Source organism: Eretmochelys imbricata, chromosome 7, assembly GCF_965152235.1.
Source record: "Eretmochelys imbricata isolate rEreImb1 chromosome 7, rEreImb1.hap1, whole genome shotgun sequence".
NCBI lineage: Eukaryota > Metazoa > Chordata > Testudines > Cheloniidae > Eretmochelys > Eretmochelys imbricata.
In genome coordinates, this window is record NC_135578.1 from 48,239,818 (window position 1) to 48,261,427 (window position 21,610).

At 54.4% G+C, this 21,610-nt stretch overlaps 1 protein-coding gene across 1 annotated transcript in view; it reads left to right on the forward strand.

Annotated features, from left to right (window-relative positions):
* The first annotated feature begins 15,628 nt into the window (after positions 1 to 15,628).
* Positions 15,629 to 21,610, forward strand: part of RASSF1 (Ras association domain family member 1) — a 28,822-nt gene continuing 22,840 nt past the window's right edge. The window contains exon 1 of the mRNA XM_077821873.1: positions 15,629 to 15,950. Within this exon, the coding sequence (XP_077677999.1) occupies positions 15,629 to 15,950 (322 nt within the window). The remainder of the gene's footprint in view (positions 15,951 to 21,610) is intronic.

Here is a 21,610-nt window from a genome sequence, read left to right on the forward strand (position 1 = left end):
GCAAAATGTAAAGTGGAATAGATTTTTAATGTCTAGCAGAACTTAAATTCATTACTCTGTTAGACACTAAAAATCGTGGACTGAACAGAGACTGGATGTATGGTTTGTTACAACAATCTGTAACCTACTAACTCCCCTCTTTTAGTCCTATGGCTGCCGAGGTGTTAACAGACCACTTCATCTTGAATGGTCCCTGTAGTGGGGCGGTTGCCTCACTCTTGGAGAACGGGGGTTAAAAGCAGCCAAGCTAGGCTGATTGGGGAAGCAGCCACAGCTGTGGCCAGCTCAATCAGGGCCCAGCTGGCCCTTATAAGAGGGCTGAGGGCGAGAAACTGGAGGAGTCTCACTCTAGTCCTGGAGTGGGAAGGGCTAGCTGCCTGGCAGCAAGGTACCTGAACTGGAGCAGTGCTGGGGAATAGGGCTGGGGAGCTCCAGCCTGGTAAAATCCCAGGCCTACAGAGGTACTGGGGCTGCAGAGATACAGCCTGGGGATAGGCAAAGGCAGCAGGTCCTAACCCCTTGCCAATGATGAGTGGCCATTACAAACTTCAGTCTGCCCCAGTGAGCGGGGGCTAGATGATGACTGTCAGTAGCCACTAAGGCAAGGTGGGTTAAGAGGCGGGAGGGGACCCCCAGAGTGTGGGGGTACTGCTGTGGGCAGAACCCTGAGGTAAAGGGATGCGGGGTCTGTGGCAGGCGAGACACCAGCCAATAGAGGGCGCTCTGGGCTGGAGTTGAGCTAATTCCCAAGACTACCAGCAGGAGGCGCCGTGCTGGTGAGTCTTCGCTTCTCTTCAGTCCCTTAGAGTATGTGCTAACTACTTACGCTAAACAATCTTATGCTCATACACCTTGTCTCGCTAATGACCATGTGGACAGTTACAACAAATAGTCCTGGAAGAGTTGTCCCAGGGCATCGTGTAGCTGCAAAAGTGGCCTCTCTGGCCATCTATCTTTTGCTGAACCCCAGGTCATCCTGCCCGGAAGCCATGGGCTTATATAAATATGCCTCCAGAAAAGGAGAGAAGGCTGCTTCTGCTAGATTGGTTTGATGTTGGAGATAGGTCTAAGCTAGTCAAATCAGGAGCCAGACTTACCTGAACGCTCGAGATGTTAGATGCTGTGGTTTGCTTCCACCCATGATAAGAAAAGCAGTGAAGTTTGGATCCGGCTCTGAACTCTTCTGAAGGCTATGCTGTTCTCACCTGAACTTTCAGCTTAGTCCCCTCTCTATCTGATGCTTTAGAAAAAGTGAGGCTGACCAATCCCCAGTGTTCAAAAAGCATGAATTAGGCCCCCAAAATAATGAGATTGGCTTAAAAAACAAGATTTTTAAAAATAACCAGTGCTGGTCTTTCACCCTTTAGTGGCCATGTTATCAAGGTTTTCTCCACAACCACGAGGGCTAGAAACGTACTTCTCTTTTAAGTGTGAGCCAAGATGCTCTGTTAATCATTTGACTCCGGGAGCTGGGGCTTTAAGAAAATCACCAAGTATCTTGAGACTCACGATAAAATCCCAAGTGTCAGCAATCATGGAACAAGCAAAGTGAATGGGAAATACCACAAGTATGTGCAAAAACTAGGTAATGGAAGTGGGGCTGGGAAGTCAAACTCCTGGAAATGTCCTGTGGGGGCGTTTGAGGCCCACGTCACCTGTGTCTGGATGCAGCTCTTGGGCAGATGCTAGTTTAGACAGAGATGTTTGTTGTTCTAAAGAGCTGGGCAGAAGGATCCAGCCTGTGACTTCAGAGAGCAGTTTTTCTTTTGTGGACGTTAGATTCAGCATTTTCTTTAATCTTTCCTTGTAGATAAGCATGAATGTAAACAAGAACAGGCTGGGCCAGGCCAGCCTAGAGGGACAGGGGCTCTCTTATCACAGGCTCTCCCAGCTTCCCACACTTTAGATCTTCCTCTTCCTTCAACCCTCTCAGCCCCTTCCTGGCATCTCAACTGGCCCTGGGTTTGCCCCAGTCCTATACTGGAGGAAGGGTCAGGAGCAACGTTCCCTCTAATTTTTGACAGGCATTTTATTCTGTGCAAATTGTTGTGCTTCTGTGCACATTTTTGTGCGCACAGTGTTTTGCCGTGTGCGTGGGGTTTCGGATCTGTGTGTGCACGCCCACACCCACAGCTTAGAGGAAACAGTGATCAGGAGAACTACACTGAAAATTGTGAGGTGCTCAGAGACCACACTAATGAGGGCTACAGACAGACATTTCCCTCCCCCCCCCCCCCCGGCCGCTTTCTGTGTGGAGGGCAGTGACTGGGAATTAGAAAGTACCAGTTGAGATTGATCTGGTTTTGAAATTCCTGCTTTTAGCCATACATGTGATAGAGGCTGAACTGGAAGAGCACAGAAATATGGCGATGTTCGGGCACCAAACAAAGAGGGCACTGGCTGCCACCAAACTTCCTCTGTCAGAAGTTGTTGACTCATCATCCATGATGTGATTTTACAATCTGGGTGCTTAATGTTAGTGGAGCAGGAAATAATCAAGTAACAGGCTGCTTTGAAATGCTTCTAACTTTTCAAAAGTGCACACAAGGGAACCTTTTCCATGCTGAGATACAGCCACCTCTGGGGTGGATTTCTGCACTGTAAGGGAAACCTTTAGGCTGTAACATTACCTGTTTCACTCAGATCTTTTTGCCCTGTGTGATCTTTGAGGCCCTCTAAGAGCTTGAGTTTTGAAAGGTTTGGCCAGAAGATCACATGGTGAACGAACAAAACATGAAATTCAGTGTATGAGGCTCTGGAAGATGAAGGGCTGAGCTGATCAAGCTGGGCTTTGAACTTGTGGGTCTATTTTCAGTCAGGATGCTTAAGTCCCCTCCCTGCCTTTGTAGAGCAGGTCCTTAAAAGGGGAAGGGGCCATGTGGTCAGGAGTGCACTCACAAGCTTGTACCTTCTGTGAAGGCCCTTCACCCGGACCGCCTGGCCAGTGGTCCGCTGCGTTGCATTCCATCATGCCTTGGGAAGACTTACCTTTCCATTGCTGCGCTGTGGGACACTTACCTTGAAGGATCCTGACATCTCCCGTGCTGTGCCTGTCCTGGGAGCGTGAGTATGCAAATGTGAGTGTGACTCCCCCGCTCTCCACTTTTGAGCTTAGCTATCAAAATAATAAACGTGCTGCTTTCTGCCAAACTCTGGTGGGTCATTAGTCCTCCCTAAGCTTACTAGCTGGCCCAGTTTCAGGTAACACCCCGATTTCTTCAGAGAGAGGTTCAAGTGTTAAGGCATTAGACTAGAAGTTGAGAGCTCTGGGTTCTAATCCCAGCTCTGCCACTGATTTAATGGGTGGCCTTGGGCAAGTCACTTTTCCTTTTTTGAGTGGTTGCTCATGTACATTCCACAATAGGTGTGTGTGCCCACCACGTGCACCAGTGCTAGAAGTGCTGCCTCTCCCTGTGGTTGACCAACTTGACCACTAAGGAGTTGGGAGCAGGGTGGGTGTACAGGTATTCATGCCCCTTAGCGGGCATGAAGTAATTCCGTTCCGCCCTCTTAGAGATGGGTGGCAAGGAAGCCGGAGTTTGCCACAAGGCATTTGAAATCTTCGGCATCCCTTTATGGAGCGGGAGAGCCACCCTGCCCAGTGCCGAAGCAGAGAGGACATTGAAAAGGGAGTCCAAGGGTTCCTCCACCTCCTCGGCTTGAAGGTTGAGGCTTGATGCCACCCTTTTCAACAGTTCCTGTGGGACAGGTGGAGGAGGAGCCTTGATCGGCTCATCCGGGGAGGATGGGGGCGCAGTACTCTGCATACCCACCGGTGCCGCAGGTCCCACCACTTGGTCCCCCTCTGGGTGCGGAACCGGGGATGAACGCTCCACCGACTCCTTCCTGGGAGGTTGAGAAAGGGAGGCCAATGGTCTCTCTGAGACACCGGCCACCAAGCAAGCCACCACCAGCGGCTGCGTCGTGGACCACATCGGGGCCCATTGGTACCATGGTGCCGGCCAAGGAGCCCAGTACCACTGAATCTATTGTGGAAAAACCAGCCCCATCTCCTAAGAATAAAGACTCGAGGAGACTGGATCTACTTGGGCGGAAGGTTTATTTGTCCTTGAGTTTCCAACTGAGGGTGGTGAACCACTAAGCCCTACTGGGGAGATAGGAGTTCAATTTGTGGGGCTCTCTGCCCAAATTTGAGGATTCCCTCTAAGAGTGTAACAAAAAAGGGGTTCAAGGCTCTGCTGGAGGAGGGTATGGCTGCTGCTAGCGTGGCCCTTCAGGCAGCTTCAGATGCCACAGATACGGCTGCAAGGTCTATGCCTCCGCAGTGTCCATGAGGAGGACGTCGTGGCTTCTGCTGTCTGGGCTGTCCAGCGAGGCACAGAACTCCTTACAGGACCTTCCTTTTGATGGCAAGGCCCTATTTGTGGAATAGATGGATGTGAAATTGCACGGCCTGAAAGATTCACGCACAACCCTTAAGACCCTTGGCCTCTATGTCCCGGGCCTGGCCAGGACCAAGTTTAAGCCAGAGCAGGCTCCTACCCCAGCCACCCACTCTAAATATGAGCCCCCTTACAAAAAGTCAAGGGACTATAAGAAACGCCCGCGGAGGCAATCCCAGTCTGCGCCCCAACCTGGGCCCTTCAAGGGTAAACAGGTGGGAAAGAGGGATGCTTGGGGGCTACTTACCAGTTCATACCAGGGATCCACCCGCAATAAAGCTTCCCTTCTCCAAGCGGTTGTGTGCTTTTCTCCCAGAGTGGTTGCGGCTGACCTCAGACCGATGGCTACTCAACACCATCTCCCGGTGCTACCCCCTCCAGTTTACCTCTACCCCACCCACCCACCCTCCATCCCTGTCCCTTCTTAGGGACCCCTCTCATGAGGCCCTGCTCAAGCAGGAAGTGGGGTGGCTTCTTGGCCTAGGAGCAGTGGAGGTGGTACTGGAGGAGTTCAGATGCAAGGGCTTCTACTCCCACTACTTCCTTATCCTGAAGGCCAGAGGGGGGCTCAGGCCTATCCTGGACCTGCGAGGCCTGAATTAGTACATAGTCTCTCTGGCCTTCATCATCCCTTCCCTGGATCCTGGGGACTGGTACGCCACCCTTGATCTGCAGGACGTGTACTTCCACATTCATATATTTGAGGGACACAGACGTTTCCTCCATTTCACAGTTGGGCAGGAACACTACCAATTTACGGTCCTCCCATTGGGCCTGTCCACTGCTCCCAGGGTATTCACAAAGTGCATGTCTGTGGTTGCGGCCTACCTCAGACGCCGCGGGGTCCAGATCTTCCCCTATCTCCACAAATGGCTGGTCAAGGGCAGCTCCAGGTTGCAGGTGCAGGGTCCTGTGGCACTTCTTCTGTCCATGTGCAACACTCTGGGCCTGTTGGCAAACGACACCAAGTCCATGTTAAACTCTGTGTGCTGCACCAGGTCTATTGGGGCAGTCCTGGACATGACAGCGGCCAGCGGTCGAGACCCTAAGGGAACTCATCAGCACAGTCACAAGGTTCCCTGTGACCACAGCCAAAGCGTGCCTCCAGCTTCTGGGTCACATGTGGGCGTGTACATATGTGATTCACCAGACCAGACTCAGGATGAGGCCACTCCAGCTCTGGTTGGCCTCGGTGTTCTCCCAGTCTAGAGACAGGATGGACAAAGTCCTCACTGTGCCCAAACCGATGATCACCTCTCTTCGATGGTGGTCCTCCCTGGGGAACATGCTCCGCGGGGTCCCGTTCATGCTCCATAGATGGCTCCACAGATGGCCAGCCCCCATCTGTGGACCTGGTGTCCGATGCGTCCATGTGGGGAACATTCAGACCCAAGGTCTGTGGTCCGCACGGGACCTTGCCCTATATATAAATGTCAAGGAGCTCTGGGCAGTCCATCTGGCATGCATGGCCTTCCGCGTGCACCTGGAGGGCGGAGTGATCAAGGTTCTCACAGACAACACTGCCTCAATGTTTTCCATCAACAGGCAAGGCGAGAGGCCTGCTCCTCTGCCCTCTGTCAAGAAGCCCTCAGGCTGTGGGACCTCTGTATAGCCCATGATATTTGCCTGGAAGCCCACCACTTACCAGGCGCCCAGAACTCTCGAGCGGATCGCCTGAGCCAAGACGTCTCCTCTCAGCACGAGTGGTCGCTACACCCAGAGGTGGTGCACAGCATTTTCCAAACGTGGGGCACTCCCCAGGTGGACCTGTTTGTGACACGGCAGAACCACCGGTGTCCCCGCTTCTGCTCTTGGGGGGGTTGGGCAAGGGCACCATCCCCGATGCCTTCCTCCTATCCTGGTTGGGTCAGCTTCTCTATGCCTTCCCCCCGATCCCGCTGATCGGCAATGTCTTGGAGAAGATAAAAACAGACAGGGCCTGGGTCCTTCTGATTGCCCCGGTGTGGCCCAGGCAGCATTGGTATGGGACTCTCACGAGCCTGGCAGTTGCCCCACCATGGCTGTTGCTATCCCTCCCGGACCTGCTATCCCAGGACCAAGGCCACTGCCTCCACCCCAACCTATCAGCACTCCACCTCACGGCGTGGCTGCTCAATGGTTAGGCCGGGAGGAGAGGACTTGCTTGGAAGGGGTTCAGCACGTCCTCCTGGAAAGCAGACAGCCTTCCACACGTCGGGCCTACCTGGCAAAGTGGTCTCAGTTTTCCTGGTGAGCAGCTGATCAAGGCGTTTTGCCTGTGGCCACTCCACTTCAGCTCATTTTAGACTATCTCCTTCACCTTAGAGCCCAAGGTCTAGCGCCCTGGTCTGTCAAGGTGCACTTGGCGGCCATATAGGCCTTCCACCCACCGGTGCAGGGCCACATGGTGTTCTCCCGTGCTTTGATTGGCCAATTCCTTAGGGGTTTGGAGCGTCTCTTCCCGTATGTTAGGCTCCCAGTCCCCTAAATGGGACCTGAACTTGGTGCTGACCAGGTTGACAGGTCCCCCATTTAAACTGCTAGCTACATGCTCCTGGTCTCACCTCTTGTGGAAGCTACCTTCCTGGTGGTGATCACATCCGCTAGATGGGTCTTGGAGCTCTGGGCCCTGACCTCTGAACACCCATCCACTGTGTTCCGTAAGGAAAAGGTCCAGCGCCAACCACATTCCTCATTCCTCCCCGAGGTGGTCTCCACCTACCATATGGGTCAGGACATTTTCCTGCCAGTGCTCTGTCCCAAGCCCCATGTGTCCAGTGGGGAGCACCGCCTCCACATGCTGGATGTGAGGTGGGCTCTAGCCTTTTACCTAGGACATATAAAGCCATTCAGGAAGTCCTTGCAGCTTTTCATTGCCTCAGCCAAATGCGTGAGAGGTCGGCCGATCTCCACTCAGTGGCTCTCCAACCGGATCACCTCTTGTATTCGTACCTGTTACGACCTGGCAGGAGTCCCCCTGCCACCGATTGTGAGGGCGCACTTGACTAGGGCACAAGCCTTGTTGACTGCCTTTCTGGCCCATGTCCCCATTCAGGACATTTGTAGGGCTGACCCATGGTCTTCGGTTCATGCTTTCACCTCGCATTTTGCAATCGTCTCCCAAACTAGGGAGGACGCTGGGTTCGGCAGAGCTGTACTCTGTCCCAAGTGTCTGTGAACTCCTACCCACCTCCAACAGATATAGCTTAGAATCACCTATTGTGGAATGCACATGAGCAATCACTCGAAGAAGAAAAGACCGTTCCTGAACTGGTGTTCTTCGAGCTGTGTTGCTCACGTCCATTCCACATCCTGCCCTCCTTCCCCTCTGTCGGAGTTGTCTGGCAAGAATGAACTGAAGGTGGGGGGAGCACACAGCGCCCCTTATACCACGCCGTGGAGCCGCCACTCCAGGGGTCGCGAGGGACACTCCCCTACAGATACTGCTAGGGGGAAAACTTCTGGCACCGGTGCATGTGCCAAGCACGCACACCTATTGCGGAATGCACTTGAGCGACGCATCTCGAAGAACGCCAGGTATGGAAAAGGTAACTGTCTTCTCTCTGTGCGTCGGTTGCCCCATCGGTAAAAATGAGCATAGTGATAGCCCGCTGCGTTTTGTCATCCACCAAAGCGCTGAGTGTTGTTCTCTGGCAGGAAACTGAGGACCTGGTTTGTACATGCTGCTGTATAATAAATTCCTTCCTCTTATCAGCCTCTTCTTTGCATTCACACCCCCTTTCCCTGCTAAGGAAGCCCTATATCAGCAAACCAGAGTTTATCATCTTGTAAACAAGCCACCAAGGAAGGAAAGAAGGGGAAGCTGAGCTACAGGCCACAGAAGAAGGATGTTCGTGCAGTATCATCTAGATCCTTTTGGCCAGCGCTGGAATGGAGAGCTGTGCGCTGCCATGTGCCAGTCCAGTGCTTTGGATCAATGCACACAACTGGTTCTGCTGGACATTGCATTGTAGCTTCTGTCAGGCCTCTGCTCAAAAGCTGCCTCTTCACTGATGACTCAGCGATCCACAGGTGGCACCTATCCCTGTCTCTTCGACAGTAGCTGGATGCTACTGAGGCCCACTTCTCCCCTAAGCCCAGCTGTGGAAGAACAGGACCCACTGTGCCCAGTTAGAGCACTGGCCTTTTCTGCCATAGGTCTGGTGTTTTGAAGTCAGCTTGGCTGGGGATGGTGGATGTTCAGCAACTCTCAGGATTAGGCCCCAGCTGCCATTCATGCTTTGCATCACCCTCCTAGCTGTAAGCAGAACTCAGTGGGGCTGGTTTGCCCCATAGAAAACAGATAGGGCCTTGGCTGGCCTTGCTGCATCCTCTGTAGGAGGATGAGAAAGCAGCTAGTGAATTGTACTCTCAGGTGCGGGAGCTGGTTTCGTGTGATGTATTTAAATGGCTGGCTTGGGCTAGAAGGATAAATGATTGGGGCTATCAGTCCTCATTCTTCAGGACATAAGCTGATCTCAGCAGAGAGGTAAGGCAGGAACTGCTTCCCCCTTTTCCAGTGCTATGGAATTACAGGATTAGGCCCTATTTACACAGAGCACAAAACTCTATTGAGAGAACCAGGGATCAACATGGCTAAAACACGGGCTTTGCTGGTGTGATTTGCCTGTGGGATGCGAGCTGCCCAGAATAGCCTGAAACCCACATTATAGGTAGGGAGCAAGTCTAGAGGACACTCAAGCCAATTCTGATCCCATTTACAAAATATAAATCTAGAGTCAGGCTACAGTAATCAGCAGAGTGACTCCAGATTTACACTGGACAAAGATCACCACCGATTCCCAGGCACTGACTGTATTTATACTAGTGCTAGAATCAGGAGTAATGTGTTTAAATGTTTAGTGTTGCAGCTAACACTCTTTTATCCCCTGCATGTACTTGGACTGTGTCAGCCCGGCATGGGAGTTTTTAATACCTCAGGTTAGTACTGTAGAGCTTGAAGTCTGGTCACAGGGAAATAATCTTTCCAAGGCCTGGATGGATCAGGCCAAGAACACATGGAGGGAGAGGGAAATTTGCCTTTTATTCTTGTTCTCCCTGAACTGGTGCTGACTTTTAAACTCCTCCTAAACATTAACCATTCCCTGGTACTCTCGCCCCAGAAATGGTTCTTCCTGGGAGCGATTTTAGACTCTTGCTGGGATATTTTTGGATCTCTCCATTTCTATTTTAGTGCCAGCAAGAACCCACAACCAATGCCCCTGGGACACTCTCCTCTGGTTTGCCTGGGTCCACCCATCTCTCTGGCTTGATTTTTTTTCCATTGAAACCAGACAGTCTTTACAGCTGACTGGTGTTTTTGTACTGCGGTGCCATGGTGACCACTGGCAACAAGCAGTTCTGGACTTGAGATGCAGCTAGCCTGACCTCTCAGCAGCTGGAGCAGCACCAGGGTTTGTGCAGCTGGCAAGAGGATGGGGATAAGATTCCAGCACCCAGATCAGCTGGAGCTACTTACATTCAGTGAGCGACTTTATGGGCCAAGTTCTCCCTCCTCCACTTCTCTCTGTCCTCTTCTTCCCCCTTTCATCAGCCACAGTGAGAAAGGTGGGGAAGCATTGCCCTAGCGAATCAGTGTCCTTATCCCCAGAAACTGCTCTACAGCAGGGCCCTGGACTGAATGAATCACACACATACACCCTCAATCAGTTCCGGGAGCGCCTGCAGGGCAAGGAGATGTGGCTGCCCGGGTTGGACTCCAGGATTAGATTCAGCAATGCCAAGGCCAGCTGGCACTACTGTGATTGTCTAGTCTGACCTCCCACATACCACAGGCCATGCAACTTCCCCTAAGGCTCCAAGTCACCAGCACAAGGATTCAAGCAAAAGTTTTCCAAAGGGGCCACAAAAAGAAGACACTAAAGTTGGCATGCCAATGGGCTTCATGGAGAAGTGACCTAAAGCCTGAACTAGATGACCCATGTCCAGCTGGGGGTGACCACACTTCACTGTGGACTGGGCCCAACCTCTGTCTTAGGTTGGGGGGCAGATTAGGGAGGGCAAGACAGGCAGGGGATGTTGGGGGGCACTGGAGGAGCTAATCAACAGAGCTCACTGACACTGGAAGATGTTTGTCTTAACTGGGCCGGTGGCAAGAGGAAGGGGCAGCTGGAAACATCCTCCACATCCCACCCATCATGCCAGGGGCTCTGTGTAAGCTGATGGGCTCTCGCACCGGCCCATGCACCAAAGAATGCACCAGCCACAGAACCCAGTCCTGTCTTATTTCCTCAAAAGGACCCAAGTCCAGTACATCAAACACTCTCCTTCCCCCCTGATCCGGGGTCTTCTGCAAGGGCCAGTCTACTCCCTGCATGACTCACTCCAGAGGCTGTCTACCTGGGAGTCGAGGTGGGCATCTCTGTTCCCCTCTCCTGTGGGATGACCCGCCACAGGCTGCCTGCGTGGGGTCACACAGGGACTGGGACCTCCTGCAGCTCTAACTTGCAGCTGAGCTACTTGCTGGCTCTCAGGAGACTGCTGATCCTAATGCTAAAAGTGGGGCTAAGCAGGGTGGGCCCCTTCCCAAGGCAGCTCCCTCTATCACCATGCAGCTTAGCTGTTTCCTCTCTTTGCTGGGCCTCAGTGATGATAGGTCACCTCTCTGGTCCTATCCCTCTTTATGACCTGCTTCATTCCAGCTTTTCTTAGGCATGAAGCACCCTGTCCAAACTGGGACGTCACCCACCCCTTGAGGCATGCTCCCTGCTTGGGCTGGGGCCAGCTCTCTTCCTCAGGTGGCCTGGGAGGGACGGCACAGAGAGCCCAGCTACTGAATTCCCAAGGAGCATCTTGGCTTGGTACAGAGGGTTCAAACTTCCAGCATGAGTGTACGGAGGAGGTAGGCTGCAGCTGTGCATCCTATTGGGGAGGGCAGGGGATGGTAGCTAGTGAAGGGCCAGGGCCACTCCCTTGCTCTGCAGTACAGGTGAGGAGAAGGTGGGTCCTGATGCTGCAAACTGGGATTGAATTTGGTAAAACTGAGGGCTCCCCAGCTCAGGCGAGGGGCCTCCTGTGCCAGTCAGGGGCATTTCCCTCTGGAAGATGGCAGTGGGTCAGAGCAGGGTGGGGGTATCCTGCTCTCTCCCCTCACCCTGCCCTCTTTCCCCAAGCCAGGAGGGATACTGCCCTCTGCCCTGCTTGTGAATGTTACTGGGAATAGGATAAATCATCTGTACAGAACTTTTGTCTGGCTCTAATTACGCTCCCTGCCCAGGGGGCTGCTCTGCCCCTCAGCACCATGCCAGGGCACTGCAGGATCCTCACTGGCCTGGGAGGTGCTGGCACCATTAGCCAGGGCTGCCTCTCCTCTGCCTTCACCCTGAAGTGCTGGAAACTGGAAGCAGCAGTGCCTTCATCTACCAGGGGAAGTCTCCATTGACAAGCATCTCTGTCCCTTTCTGGGCACAAGCACGGGGGTGGGGGGGGCGGAATCTGTACTGACTGGCATCTCTGTCCCTCTCTGGGCACAGAGACCAGGTGAATCTCCAGTGAGATGCCCTGCTTTCACTGCCTGCTCTCTCGGGATTTCTGCGCCACCCCTTGCCCTAAGAAGAGGGCACTGGGGTAGATTTCTTTTTTTGTGGTCCTCCTTCCTACCGCCTGCCAAAGCCTCGCCCAGCTCTTGTAACAAAGAGACTCCTTCTCAAATAAAGCTGATCTTTATTGGAGAGGTTGTGTAACACGTCAAAGTGAGAAGATGTGCCAACCGCCCAGCAGCTAAGACCAAGCAGCAGCAGGGATAGAGAAGAGCCACTAGAGGAAGGGAAGAACAATACACAGAACTTGTCAGCAGTTGCTTTCCCCACCCTGTCTGAGGGAGGGCAATATTGTTATCCCCATTTTACAGATGGGAAACTGAGGCACAGAGTGGCAGAGTTGGACTAATTTGAACTTCAGTCCCAGTGTGTCTTCTATATTTTCCAAGATATTCAGTCTTTTTGGACTCTTGCTGAAAAAAGAACATAATGAAGACATTAAATCTGTAGCTTTTTCAATGTCTTTTGAAGAGTCTGCAGCTCGTCCTAGCGCTAGCTGGAGTAGATGGCCTCTGCAGTGTATATTGGAGAGATCAGAGTTACACTTTTCTCTGAGCAAAGCTTGTACTCCACCATGTCTTCCTGGGAAGTTTGCAGCTTCATCAAATGCACAAGCAGCCATCTGTTTGGGGTCCAATTGACAAGCATTTAACTCTTCTAAGATGTGGGTTGTCACAGATGTAGCCGATTTGTCTTCCATAACTTGAACATCTAGAAATGCATCTACTGGCCTACCCCGGACATCAAGATAATGGACACAGTGACTTAATACTTGATGCCCATATGCATCGGTGCATTCATCAGCCACGTATGCAATTTTTTCAAACGTGGGGAGAGAGTTCTTCACTTTTTCAACTGTTGAGTCTTTCACTGTTGCACCACATGTTTCTAGCCCAGAGATGGCCAAACTACAGCCCGCAGGCCAAATCCAGCCCGTGGGACCATCCTGCCCGGCCCCTGAGCTCCTGGCCTGGGGGGCCCCTCCCCTGCTGTCTCCCTCCCCACAGTCATGCTGCTGCATGGGGCATGCATGCAGGGCAGCGCGGCCGTGTGTCTGGTTCCGGCATGGCTCCCAGACATGCTGCTCTGAGTGGCATGGTAAGGGGGCCGGGGGGTTGGATAAGGGACAGGAGGTCCTGGGAGGCAGTCAGGGAGCAGTTGGATAGGAGGTGGGATCCGGGGGAGGGGGGAACTGGGGGAGTCCCAGGAGGAGGCGGTCAAGGGACAGGGAACAGGGGGCGGTTGGATAGGGCAGAGGTTTGTGGGGGCAGTCAGGGGATGGAGTGCCAGGGCATGGTTAGGGGCAGGGGTCCTGGGAGGGGGTGGTCAGGGAACAAGAAGCAGGGGGGGGGTTGGGTTCTGAGGGGGGCGGGAAGCAGGAGAGGGCAGATGGGGGGCAGGGGCCAGGCTGTTTGGGAAGGCACAGCCTTCCCTATCCAGCCCTCCATACAGTTTTGCACCCCGCTGTGGCCCTTGAGCCAAAAAGTTTGCCCTCCCCTGTTCTAGCCAGTCAGTTGAGTTCCTTGCAGAAAGACAGTGAGCATTTGCTGGTCTTGTTCAGAACCAGTGTTTAGGATGAACAAGTGACAATGCACTTAACATTGGCCTCCAGTTTGTAGTGTGTGGTGTCTCTTGCTGAAACAGAAAGTAAGATGCCACAGCTGTGTTTGTCCACATGAACTGGCTTGTGTCTCCAGCATTCTTAACAGCCTCATTAACACTCACCGGTGTTGTCCTTGGGCAGTGGAGACCCAGACTTCAGAGGTGCTTTCACACGAGTTCACCTCCCAGGTGGGGGGCAAGAAGGCACCTTGCTCGTTCCTCCAGCTGCTCACTTTTCGCTCTGGCCGCTGTTGTTCATTGTGCCACCGTTCACTCCATGGCTCTGTTGCCAGTGGCCCTGCACTGTCACCTTCTGCTGCCACCTGCCGCTGTGACCTCTGCGAGTTGGTCTCTTGAGGTTCCACCAGCTCTCAGTGATTTCAGCTAAGCTCTCCGTGGGGGAACCTCACTGCTAGTGCAGTCTGGGCTGTCTCTTCTGCAGAAACACTGTCCCACAGCAGGACTAAGCACTTAGACCTGATTATCAGTGATTTCAGCTGCAGTGGTCACTTAATAAAACAAGAGACTATCTATAGAGCCTAATCAGCTCTGTCTTTAAACAGTGGAGAGGGGCAGGTCAAATCGCCCTTGGGACTCCAGCAGACCATCAAGCAAAACACCTGTCCCCACCCTCTCTCTTGATGGCCTCAATCAGCACAGGCTGCTGCCCTTTACTCCTATAATAAGAACAACAGCATTTCTTTACCCCCCCCCCCCCATTCAAGTGATTTGTAACCCAACCCCAGCCAAAATCTATCACTTGGGCAACACAGCTCTGTTTGCTGGATACCTAGGTAGATTAGGTGTGACTGTAAATACAATCTGGTCCCGAAGACTTCCCCCCCAGCTCATCACTAGCTGTCAGGGAGAGCTCATTTAGACTTTGCTTACAAATCATCATTTGAAATTATTAGGTTAGCCAACATCACCGAAATGAATGCACTGACATTGGTATAAAAAACAACAGCTGGATACGGAAGCTAGTCTATGTTCATACTTCTCAAATCTATTATACTTTTTCAGATATCCGTATTTTATCATACACTGTATATGCTTTTAAAGTGCGTATTAACGTTTCAATTTCAATTCAAGTTTCCAAACAACCACTCAATTGGCAACACTGCATGTAACTAGTTCACAAAACTGGGGGGGGGGGGGGGAGAAGGGTGCTGGGTAAATTCAGGGGGTGTAGGGAAATCCCTGCACCAGACCTACCAGTCCTGCTCCCTAACCCTGCTGCTGGACACCAGGGGCTGACCCAGGCCAGCTGCAGGGACCCTGCCCCACAAAGGGTTAAGAGCCAGCGCCCAGCCCGCTTTCCGAAGGGCCCCAAGCAGCCCCGAGTTTCTCTCTCGGGGGGGTCCCGCCTGCTCGCTCCCCTTCCCCAGTGCAGAGGCCGGGCGCAGGCCTGCAGGCGTCGCTCTAGGAACAGCAGGAACCGAACCTCCAGCCGGGCTGGGGGCTGATCCTGCCACGGCAGCCTCGGGGGCGCGCTGGGATACCAGGGCAGCCGGGCACCGCTTTTCCTGCCGCCCGCGGGGTTATTTCTGCGCTCTCCGCTCAGTTCGTCCCCCCTTTGCCGGGGGAGGACGGCCCCCGCCACGGTCTCCGTGTGAATCTGCCCCGCGCTCCCGCCCGGTCCTTCCCTCCTCGGGGGCTCCGAGGCGCGGGCAGCAACTCCAGCGGGAGCCCGGGGCGCACAGCCGGGACCGCTGCGCTCGCAGACCCAGCCGCTGCGGGGTGTTTCCGCCCGTGTGACGGAGCGAGATGAACCAGGCGAATCCGGGGCACCCCCCAGCACAAAGCGGCCCCGCTGAGCGGTGCTGGGGCGACGCGTCCCGGCCGAGGAGAGCCAGGAGCCGGCGGGAACTTCGCTGCGATCCCCGCCAGGGTCTGCGCGGAGTTTGCGCCTCGTTCAAACCCAGGGGGCGGGGAGGAAAGAGCCGGGCGGGCTGAAAAGGGGAGCGAGGCAGACAGAGGAAGGGAGGGCCGGGGGCCGGGCTTCGCGCTGAGGCTTCCCCCACCCCAGTGCCATCGCCGGAGGGGCTCTGCCCTGGGCCCCCCCTCGCTGCGCTCCCCGGGGCCATGGCCGCGGCCCCGGCCCAGGAGATGATCGAGCTGAAGAACCTAGAGCTGGAGAAGCGGATCGACCTGACCCGGGGCGCCCCGGAGCGCCCCGTGCGCCTGGAGCGCACCAACGCCCTGCGCATCACGCCCGGCAAGGTGCCCGAGCTCCTGAGCCGCGTGCGGCAGATCCGCCTGCTGGGCGGGCAGAACGACCCCCGGCTGACGGGCCAGCTGGGCGAGGGCCACGCCTTCCGGCCCTGCACCCGCGGCCAGCAGACCTGGTGCGACCTGTGCGGAGATTTCGTCTGGGGGGGCCCCCGGAAGAGCCTGCAGTGCGCCCGTGAGTACCGCAGCGGGGGCAGCGGGCCTCCCCTGCAGGGGGGCGCAGGCAGCGGGACTGGCCGAGGCTGGGTTGTTGGCCCCTTCTTGGTAACCCAGCAGAGGGACCCCCCCCCCCCATACTGCTCTGAGGCTCATTGATGGGGGGGTGGGCTTTCGGCGGGGGCATTTGTCTCAGCCTGGCACCTTTCCCAGCAGTCAGGCCAGAGGCATCCATCTGGGGCTGGGGGCGGAGAGCCCTGTCCCTTCTGGTGGAGAAGGGAGCAGCCATAGTCTGTCAGCTGCTCAGGCTGCCCTCCAGTTCCCCTGCCAAAGCCTGGAGAGCAGGAGCCAGGAGAGGAAGTGAGGGGCAGGAACCAGGGGTCTACATCTTCCTCCTTCCCAGAGTTCAGGCAGCAGCTCAGGGCACAGGCCTCCTGCCCCAACCCACCCAGGGGTCCCCTTGTAGCCTGAGAGAGGGCAGGAGACTTCCTTTCCTCCTCTGTTCTCTCCCTAACTCTCCTCTCTGGTTGAGGGGATGGCGGGACCCTTCCCCTGCCGTGGTCAGCCAGGGATATCATAGTGCCCAGCACCTGGCTCCGCTAGACAAAGAATCAGTGCCAGGCCATTCATCATCCCGTATCCGCGTCGCTGCCAGGCCACATGTGGCATGGGGTGGGCCATGTGGGGGGCCTGTGAGCTGGTGTGAGCAGCCCAGTTCTGGGACACTCACCTCTCTCCAGACCTCACTCTGCCTGGGATGAACTCAGGGCTCAGCTCTTCAAACCTATAAGAACGGCCATACTGGGTCAGACCAATGGTTCGCCTAGCCCAGTATCCTGCCTCTGACAGTGGCCAGTGCCAGGTGCTTCAGAGGGAATGAACAGAACAGTCCCCACAGCGGCCAGCACTTTGCTGCCTCCCCCAATCTAGCTCAGCAGCTCCTGGCCTGCTCTGGGCTAAGCACAATGTGCGGACTCCACAGTGGGACCAGTGCTAGCTCATGCATGGAGCTGGGGCCAGGTCCTGCATGTCCTGGCCCCATAGTAGGGTCAGTTCCAGGCTGATGACGTTTGGGATCATCACGCACAGCAAACTCTCTGTTCCGCCGAGCAGTGCTTACTGCTGTGGGTCATTTTGCAGTGTTATCACACCCAGGCCTAGCGACCTGGCCAAGTCACCCTATCATCCTAACGGGCTCCCCCTGCTGGTGATTACACAATGGTGCACAGAGGAAATTAACTTCAGAGCCCTCAGGACTCAGAGCCAGCCCAGGGCCTGTGAGAATGGCGATCCCATGGGTATGTGGGACACCCCCCCCGTCCCCCCCAACACATGGCATTGGGGTCTGCCCGCATGGTGCGAAAGCTGCCCTGGGACACCATCTCACAATGGTGCTTTACCCAACACCCAGGAGCTCCCAGTCGTCCCCTGGGCTTCGAGGGAGCCCTGTGAATGCAGCCCTGGGGGCACTGTGGGGAAGGAGAGATGGTCCCTATGCTCATCTCCAGTCATCTTCTTCTGACCAGCACTCAGCACAGCTGGGAGAGAACCACAGCCAGCCGCTGTAGCTAGAGGGCCCCCGGATGCAGCACTGGTGTGAGTGAGGAGAGCATGAAAGCTCCACTCGGAAGTGTTTAAACCCCAGCCCTGGCACTGTGGGGTCTGGAGTTCCCAGCAGATGCACAGCAGGTCGGGAACCCCCGACCAGCCAGGTGCAGCTGTCAGTAAGAACTGAAGGACTTGGTCGCCTGCCAATCACAGAAAGCGTGGGTGTGGGAGGAAGCCCTGGGGTTAATGGGTTCTTTACCTCTATCTGTTTGCCATGCTGGGCTGGCACTAGGCAGGTGTGGGTGCAAGGCCCCAGTGGCACAGACAGACCAAGGCTCTCCTCCAGCCATAGCGTGTCAAGCTGGGATCTCTTCTGATCCTGCAAGCCAGCCAGAGCTGGGCTGGCTGAGAGGCACTCTTAGGGAAATCCAAGGTGCTGCAGGAAGGGGGCACCCTTCCCTCTAAGCCAGGGAGTAGAGCTCTGCTGCGAGAACCTGAGGCCCTGCCTGCTTGCAGGCATTAAAGATGGTGGGGCACTGTCTACAAGACTGAGGGTATTAACCTTAAGGGCTTGGCCAGGTCCCTCCTTGGGCGATGTTACGATCTGCCTCCCCTGAATCCCTCTTCAGTCTTCTCCACAGAAGAACAGGTTCCATTTCCATCCCAAAGGCTTGGGTGGCATCGCTGTGTGGTGTCGAACAGCTGCTGCATTCTACCTCAGAGGCAGCTGCATTTCAGTGATGTAGAGCTGGAAGATCTCCTTGGGGGGACAGTAACACTGAGGCAGGGCTGACTCGCCCAGCCTGGGACAGGGAGGGAATGGAACCGTTTGCTAGCTCCCAAATTCCTCCTCCTGCTAGAAGAGGCAAAGGCTGGTGGGGCTCATTCCTGGGGAGCAGGGGAGGCAGCAGGCCTGGCTCAGGCTGACTGGGGGTTGCAGGATGGCACGGGGGTGTTTGTATGGGTTGGGAGAGTTGGCAGAGGCAAGGAGTGTCTCTGGAGTGGCTGGGCACTGAGGCTGGGCATGGCAACAGGCACTGAGAGTGACAGGTGGGGAGCCATGCTGGCGGACACTGTGATGTGATTGCTGGAGATGGTGGGCACGGAGCCCGGCTGGGACCCCGGGGGGTCAGGGCACGGGGCATGGACCTGACAGCCCACTGGTCAGGGCACAGAGCCCGGCAAGGGCCATGATGTGGGGCAATGGGATGGTGGTAATTGGCGCCCTTAGAGACGGTATCAGTCAACTGATTTGGGCCCATGCTCAGGGAATGCCCACCCTGCCTCTGTTGAGCAGGGAGAAATGTATAGAGCAGAACAGAATATTTTAGAGATGGAAATAATTGGAGGCAGGAGAGTCCCATGCTGAAGGACAGGGAGGCCCCACCCACCCCAACTGATTGACCTGCTTTAGTGTGATTTCCCATGCCCCAGTTGCCAACCTGCTTTAGTGTGATTTCCTTTCCACCTCTGCCTCCACTTCCCCAGTGGCATCTGGATCTCCATTCGCTGCAAGCAAATCCCAGGCAGGTGGCCAGTGGGCTGCCAGGAGAGGGGCTGAAGACCCCAAGGTTTCTGAGGGCCGGGGCTCTGGGGCAGCCCTGCCGTGACAAGTTTCCAGGCTTCCTACCCTAGAGCTGGGAGCTTGAAAGCACTGGGAGCCTCAGCTCTAGCCAGGACTTGACACCCTGCTCTGCTGCAGAAAGCATAAAAGTCCTGAGACAGGCCTCCAGGCTCTGTAATCCTACAACAGTCCTGCCATGTGGGCTGCCCCAGGGCTGGGATTCCTGGGCCCTCAGGATCCCAGGCCAGCTGGCTCCCTGTGGTGCCTGACTCCACAGTGGAAGAGGCTATTCTGCAGTAGCTATTGTGGTCGATTTTCCCTATGTAGATCAGCCCTGAGATTTACCGTGATCCCTTCTGGGCCAAAGGAGAAGCCAGAGACTTCGGTTTGTTTTTCACCCTGGAAAAAGGGCAGGGGATGGAGTTGGAATTTTCCTGGGAAGGAGGAGGAAGCTGAAACCTTTGCTTGTGTGACCCTGCCATGAAGGGATGGGGAGATCTGCCTGGCCCCAATGCTGTGTTGGAGACAGCTGAGCTGATTCTTGCTTTCCCTTCTTGCATTGCTGGGTCCCTTTGGCCCAGCGACCCCGCCCCCACAATCTGTGTTGCTCGCAGCTGTCACCCCACGCTGAGCTCTGTGCCTCTGACCCCCACAGAGGATGGGACGTGGGAACGCTCTCAGCATCTCCCCTGAGGCGGTCTGCTGCTTCCTGCCCCATCCGTGTTTGCTCTAATGTCAGGACAGCTGTTGCCCCAGAGGGACAAGCAGACAAGGCTGTAACTGAACAGCATGAAGGCCAGTGTGGTAAAACTCTTCTGATTGTAACTAATCGATCACTGAGAGCATCTGTCATCCTAAAGTGCTGCATCAGTTACAGACAAACTCTTTGACTCCCATCCCGCTGAATGCAGCTGCCTCTAGGGTGGAACGCAGCAGCTGTTTAACAGCACACAGCAACCCTGGGACAGGAAGCAAAACTGTGTCCAACTGAAACTTCAAGGGGAGGCCAGGTCAGCAGAATTTAATGACCAATGTTGCACTTTGGCCCGAAAGTGGCTTTACCCGGCAACAATTCTTGTGAAAAGAATAATAATAGTAATAATAATAATACTTAGTACTTCTATAAATGCCAAGGGACTGTGACTGGCCACAAGGTGTCAGTACTGCACCGAGGTCAGTACTACATCAGAGAGGAGGACACCCCCTACTGGCCCACCAACACCGCTTCCTGAAGCACACTGTGCCCTACCACCACGCTGGGACATTGGGGTTGGCATTGACTCAGCAGGGAGAGGGTCCCCTACTGAGCACCCACCCTACTTCCTGCAGCACAGCACGCCCTAGCGCCCTGGGGCAGTGACTGCCAGGGGAGAGTGCCTCCTACTGAGTTACCAACCCCACTTTCTGCATCTCCTGGGCCAGTTCCATGCAAGCACTCACCAGGCTTATATGTGAGATCTAATGAGACCACAGTTCAGTGGGAGGCAGTTGCAGAGCCTGTTAGACATGGTGCCTGGTTGTGAGCAGGCCTGGCAGGATCTGATTTTTATTGTCAGTGTTGATAAATGTCAATTTCACCTACAAACCCGAAGATTTCCGTCAGTAATAATCCAAATGTACCGACGGGCAATGTCAGGAAAACGCTGCTTGAGAAGTCCTTAGAGTTTGATTGAAGGACAGTTACATTGTGCATTTTGCAGGTGACGTTGTCAATGTTGTGTTTAGCGGTTATAAAGCGTTACCTCTTGGAATCTCAGCGTCTGTTCTCCGTACACAATTGTCTGACCCCTCCCCCTAATTTCCAGCAACTGTGAAAATTGAAATGGATAAAAATAAAAAAAAAGTTAAAAATAAACCTTGAGATTCTCCATCAAAATGATGCTAAAGTAACAATTTAATTCTGCCAGGCCTAGTTATAAGCAACAACCGTCCCAGCCACCCCTTCCTCTGTACATAGAATCATAGAATGTCAGGGTTGGAAGGGACCTCAGTAGGCCTTTATTAGCAGTGGGTGTCTAAGATAAGTGGAGTGTGGCATTGTAAAGTCCATGGATCTGACCCCTGCTTCCTTACTGGTGTGACTCGAAGTAACTCCAGTGGAGTGACGCTGGTGTCAAAGAATTAGATTCGTTGTCCTGCTGTGCTGCAGTGATAACCACTAGAGTGATAACTCACAAATCTTGGGAGACAGGCCAGTCCTTGCCTACAGACAGCCCCGCAACCTGAAGCAAATACTCACCAACAACCACATACCACACAACAGAACCACTAACCCAGGAACTTATCCTTGCAACAAAGCCCGTTGCCAATTGTGCCCACATATCTATTCAGGGGACACCATCACAGGGCCTAATAACATCAGCCACACTATCAGAGGCTCGTTCACGTGCACATCCACCAATGTGATATATGCCATCATGTGCCAGCAATGCCCCTCTGCCATGTACATTGGTCAAACTGGACAGTCTCTACGTAAAAGAATAAATGGACACAAATCAGATGTCAAGAATTATAACATTCATAAACCAGTCGGAGAACACTTCAATCTCTCTGGTCACGCAATCACA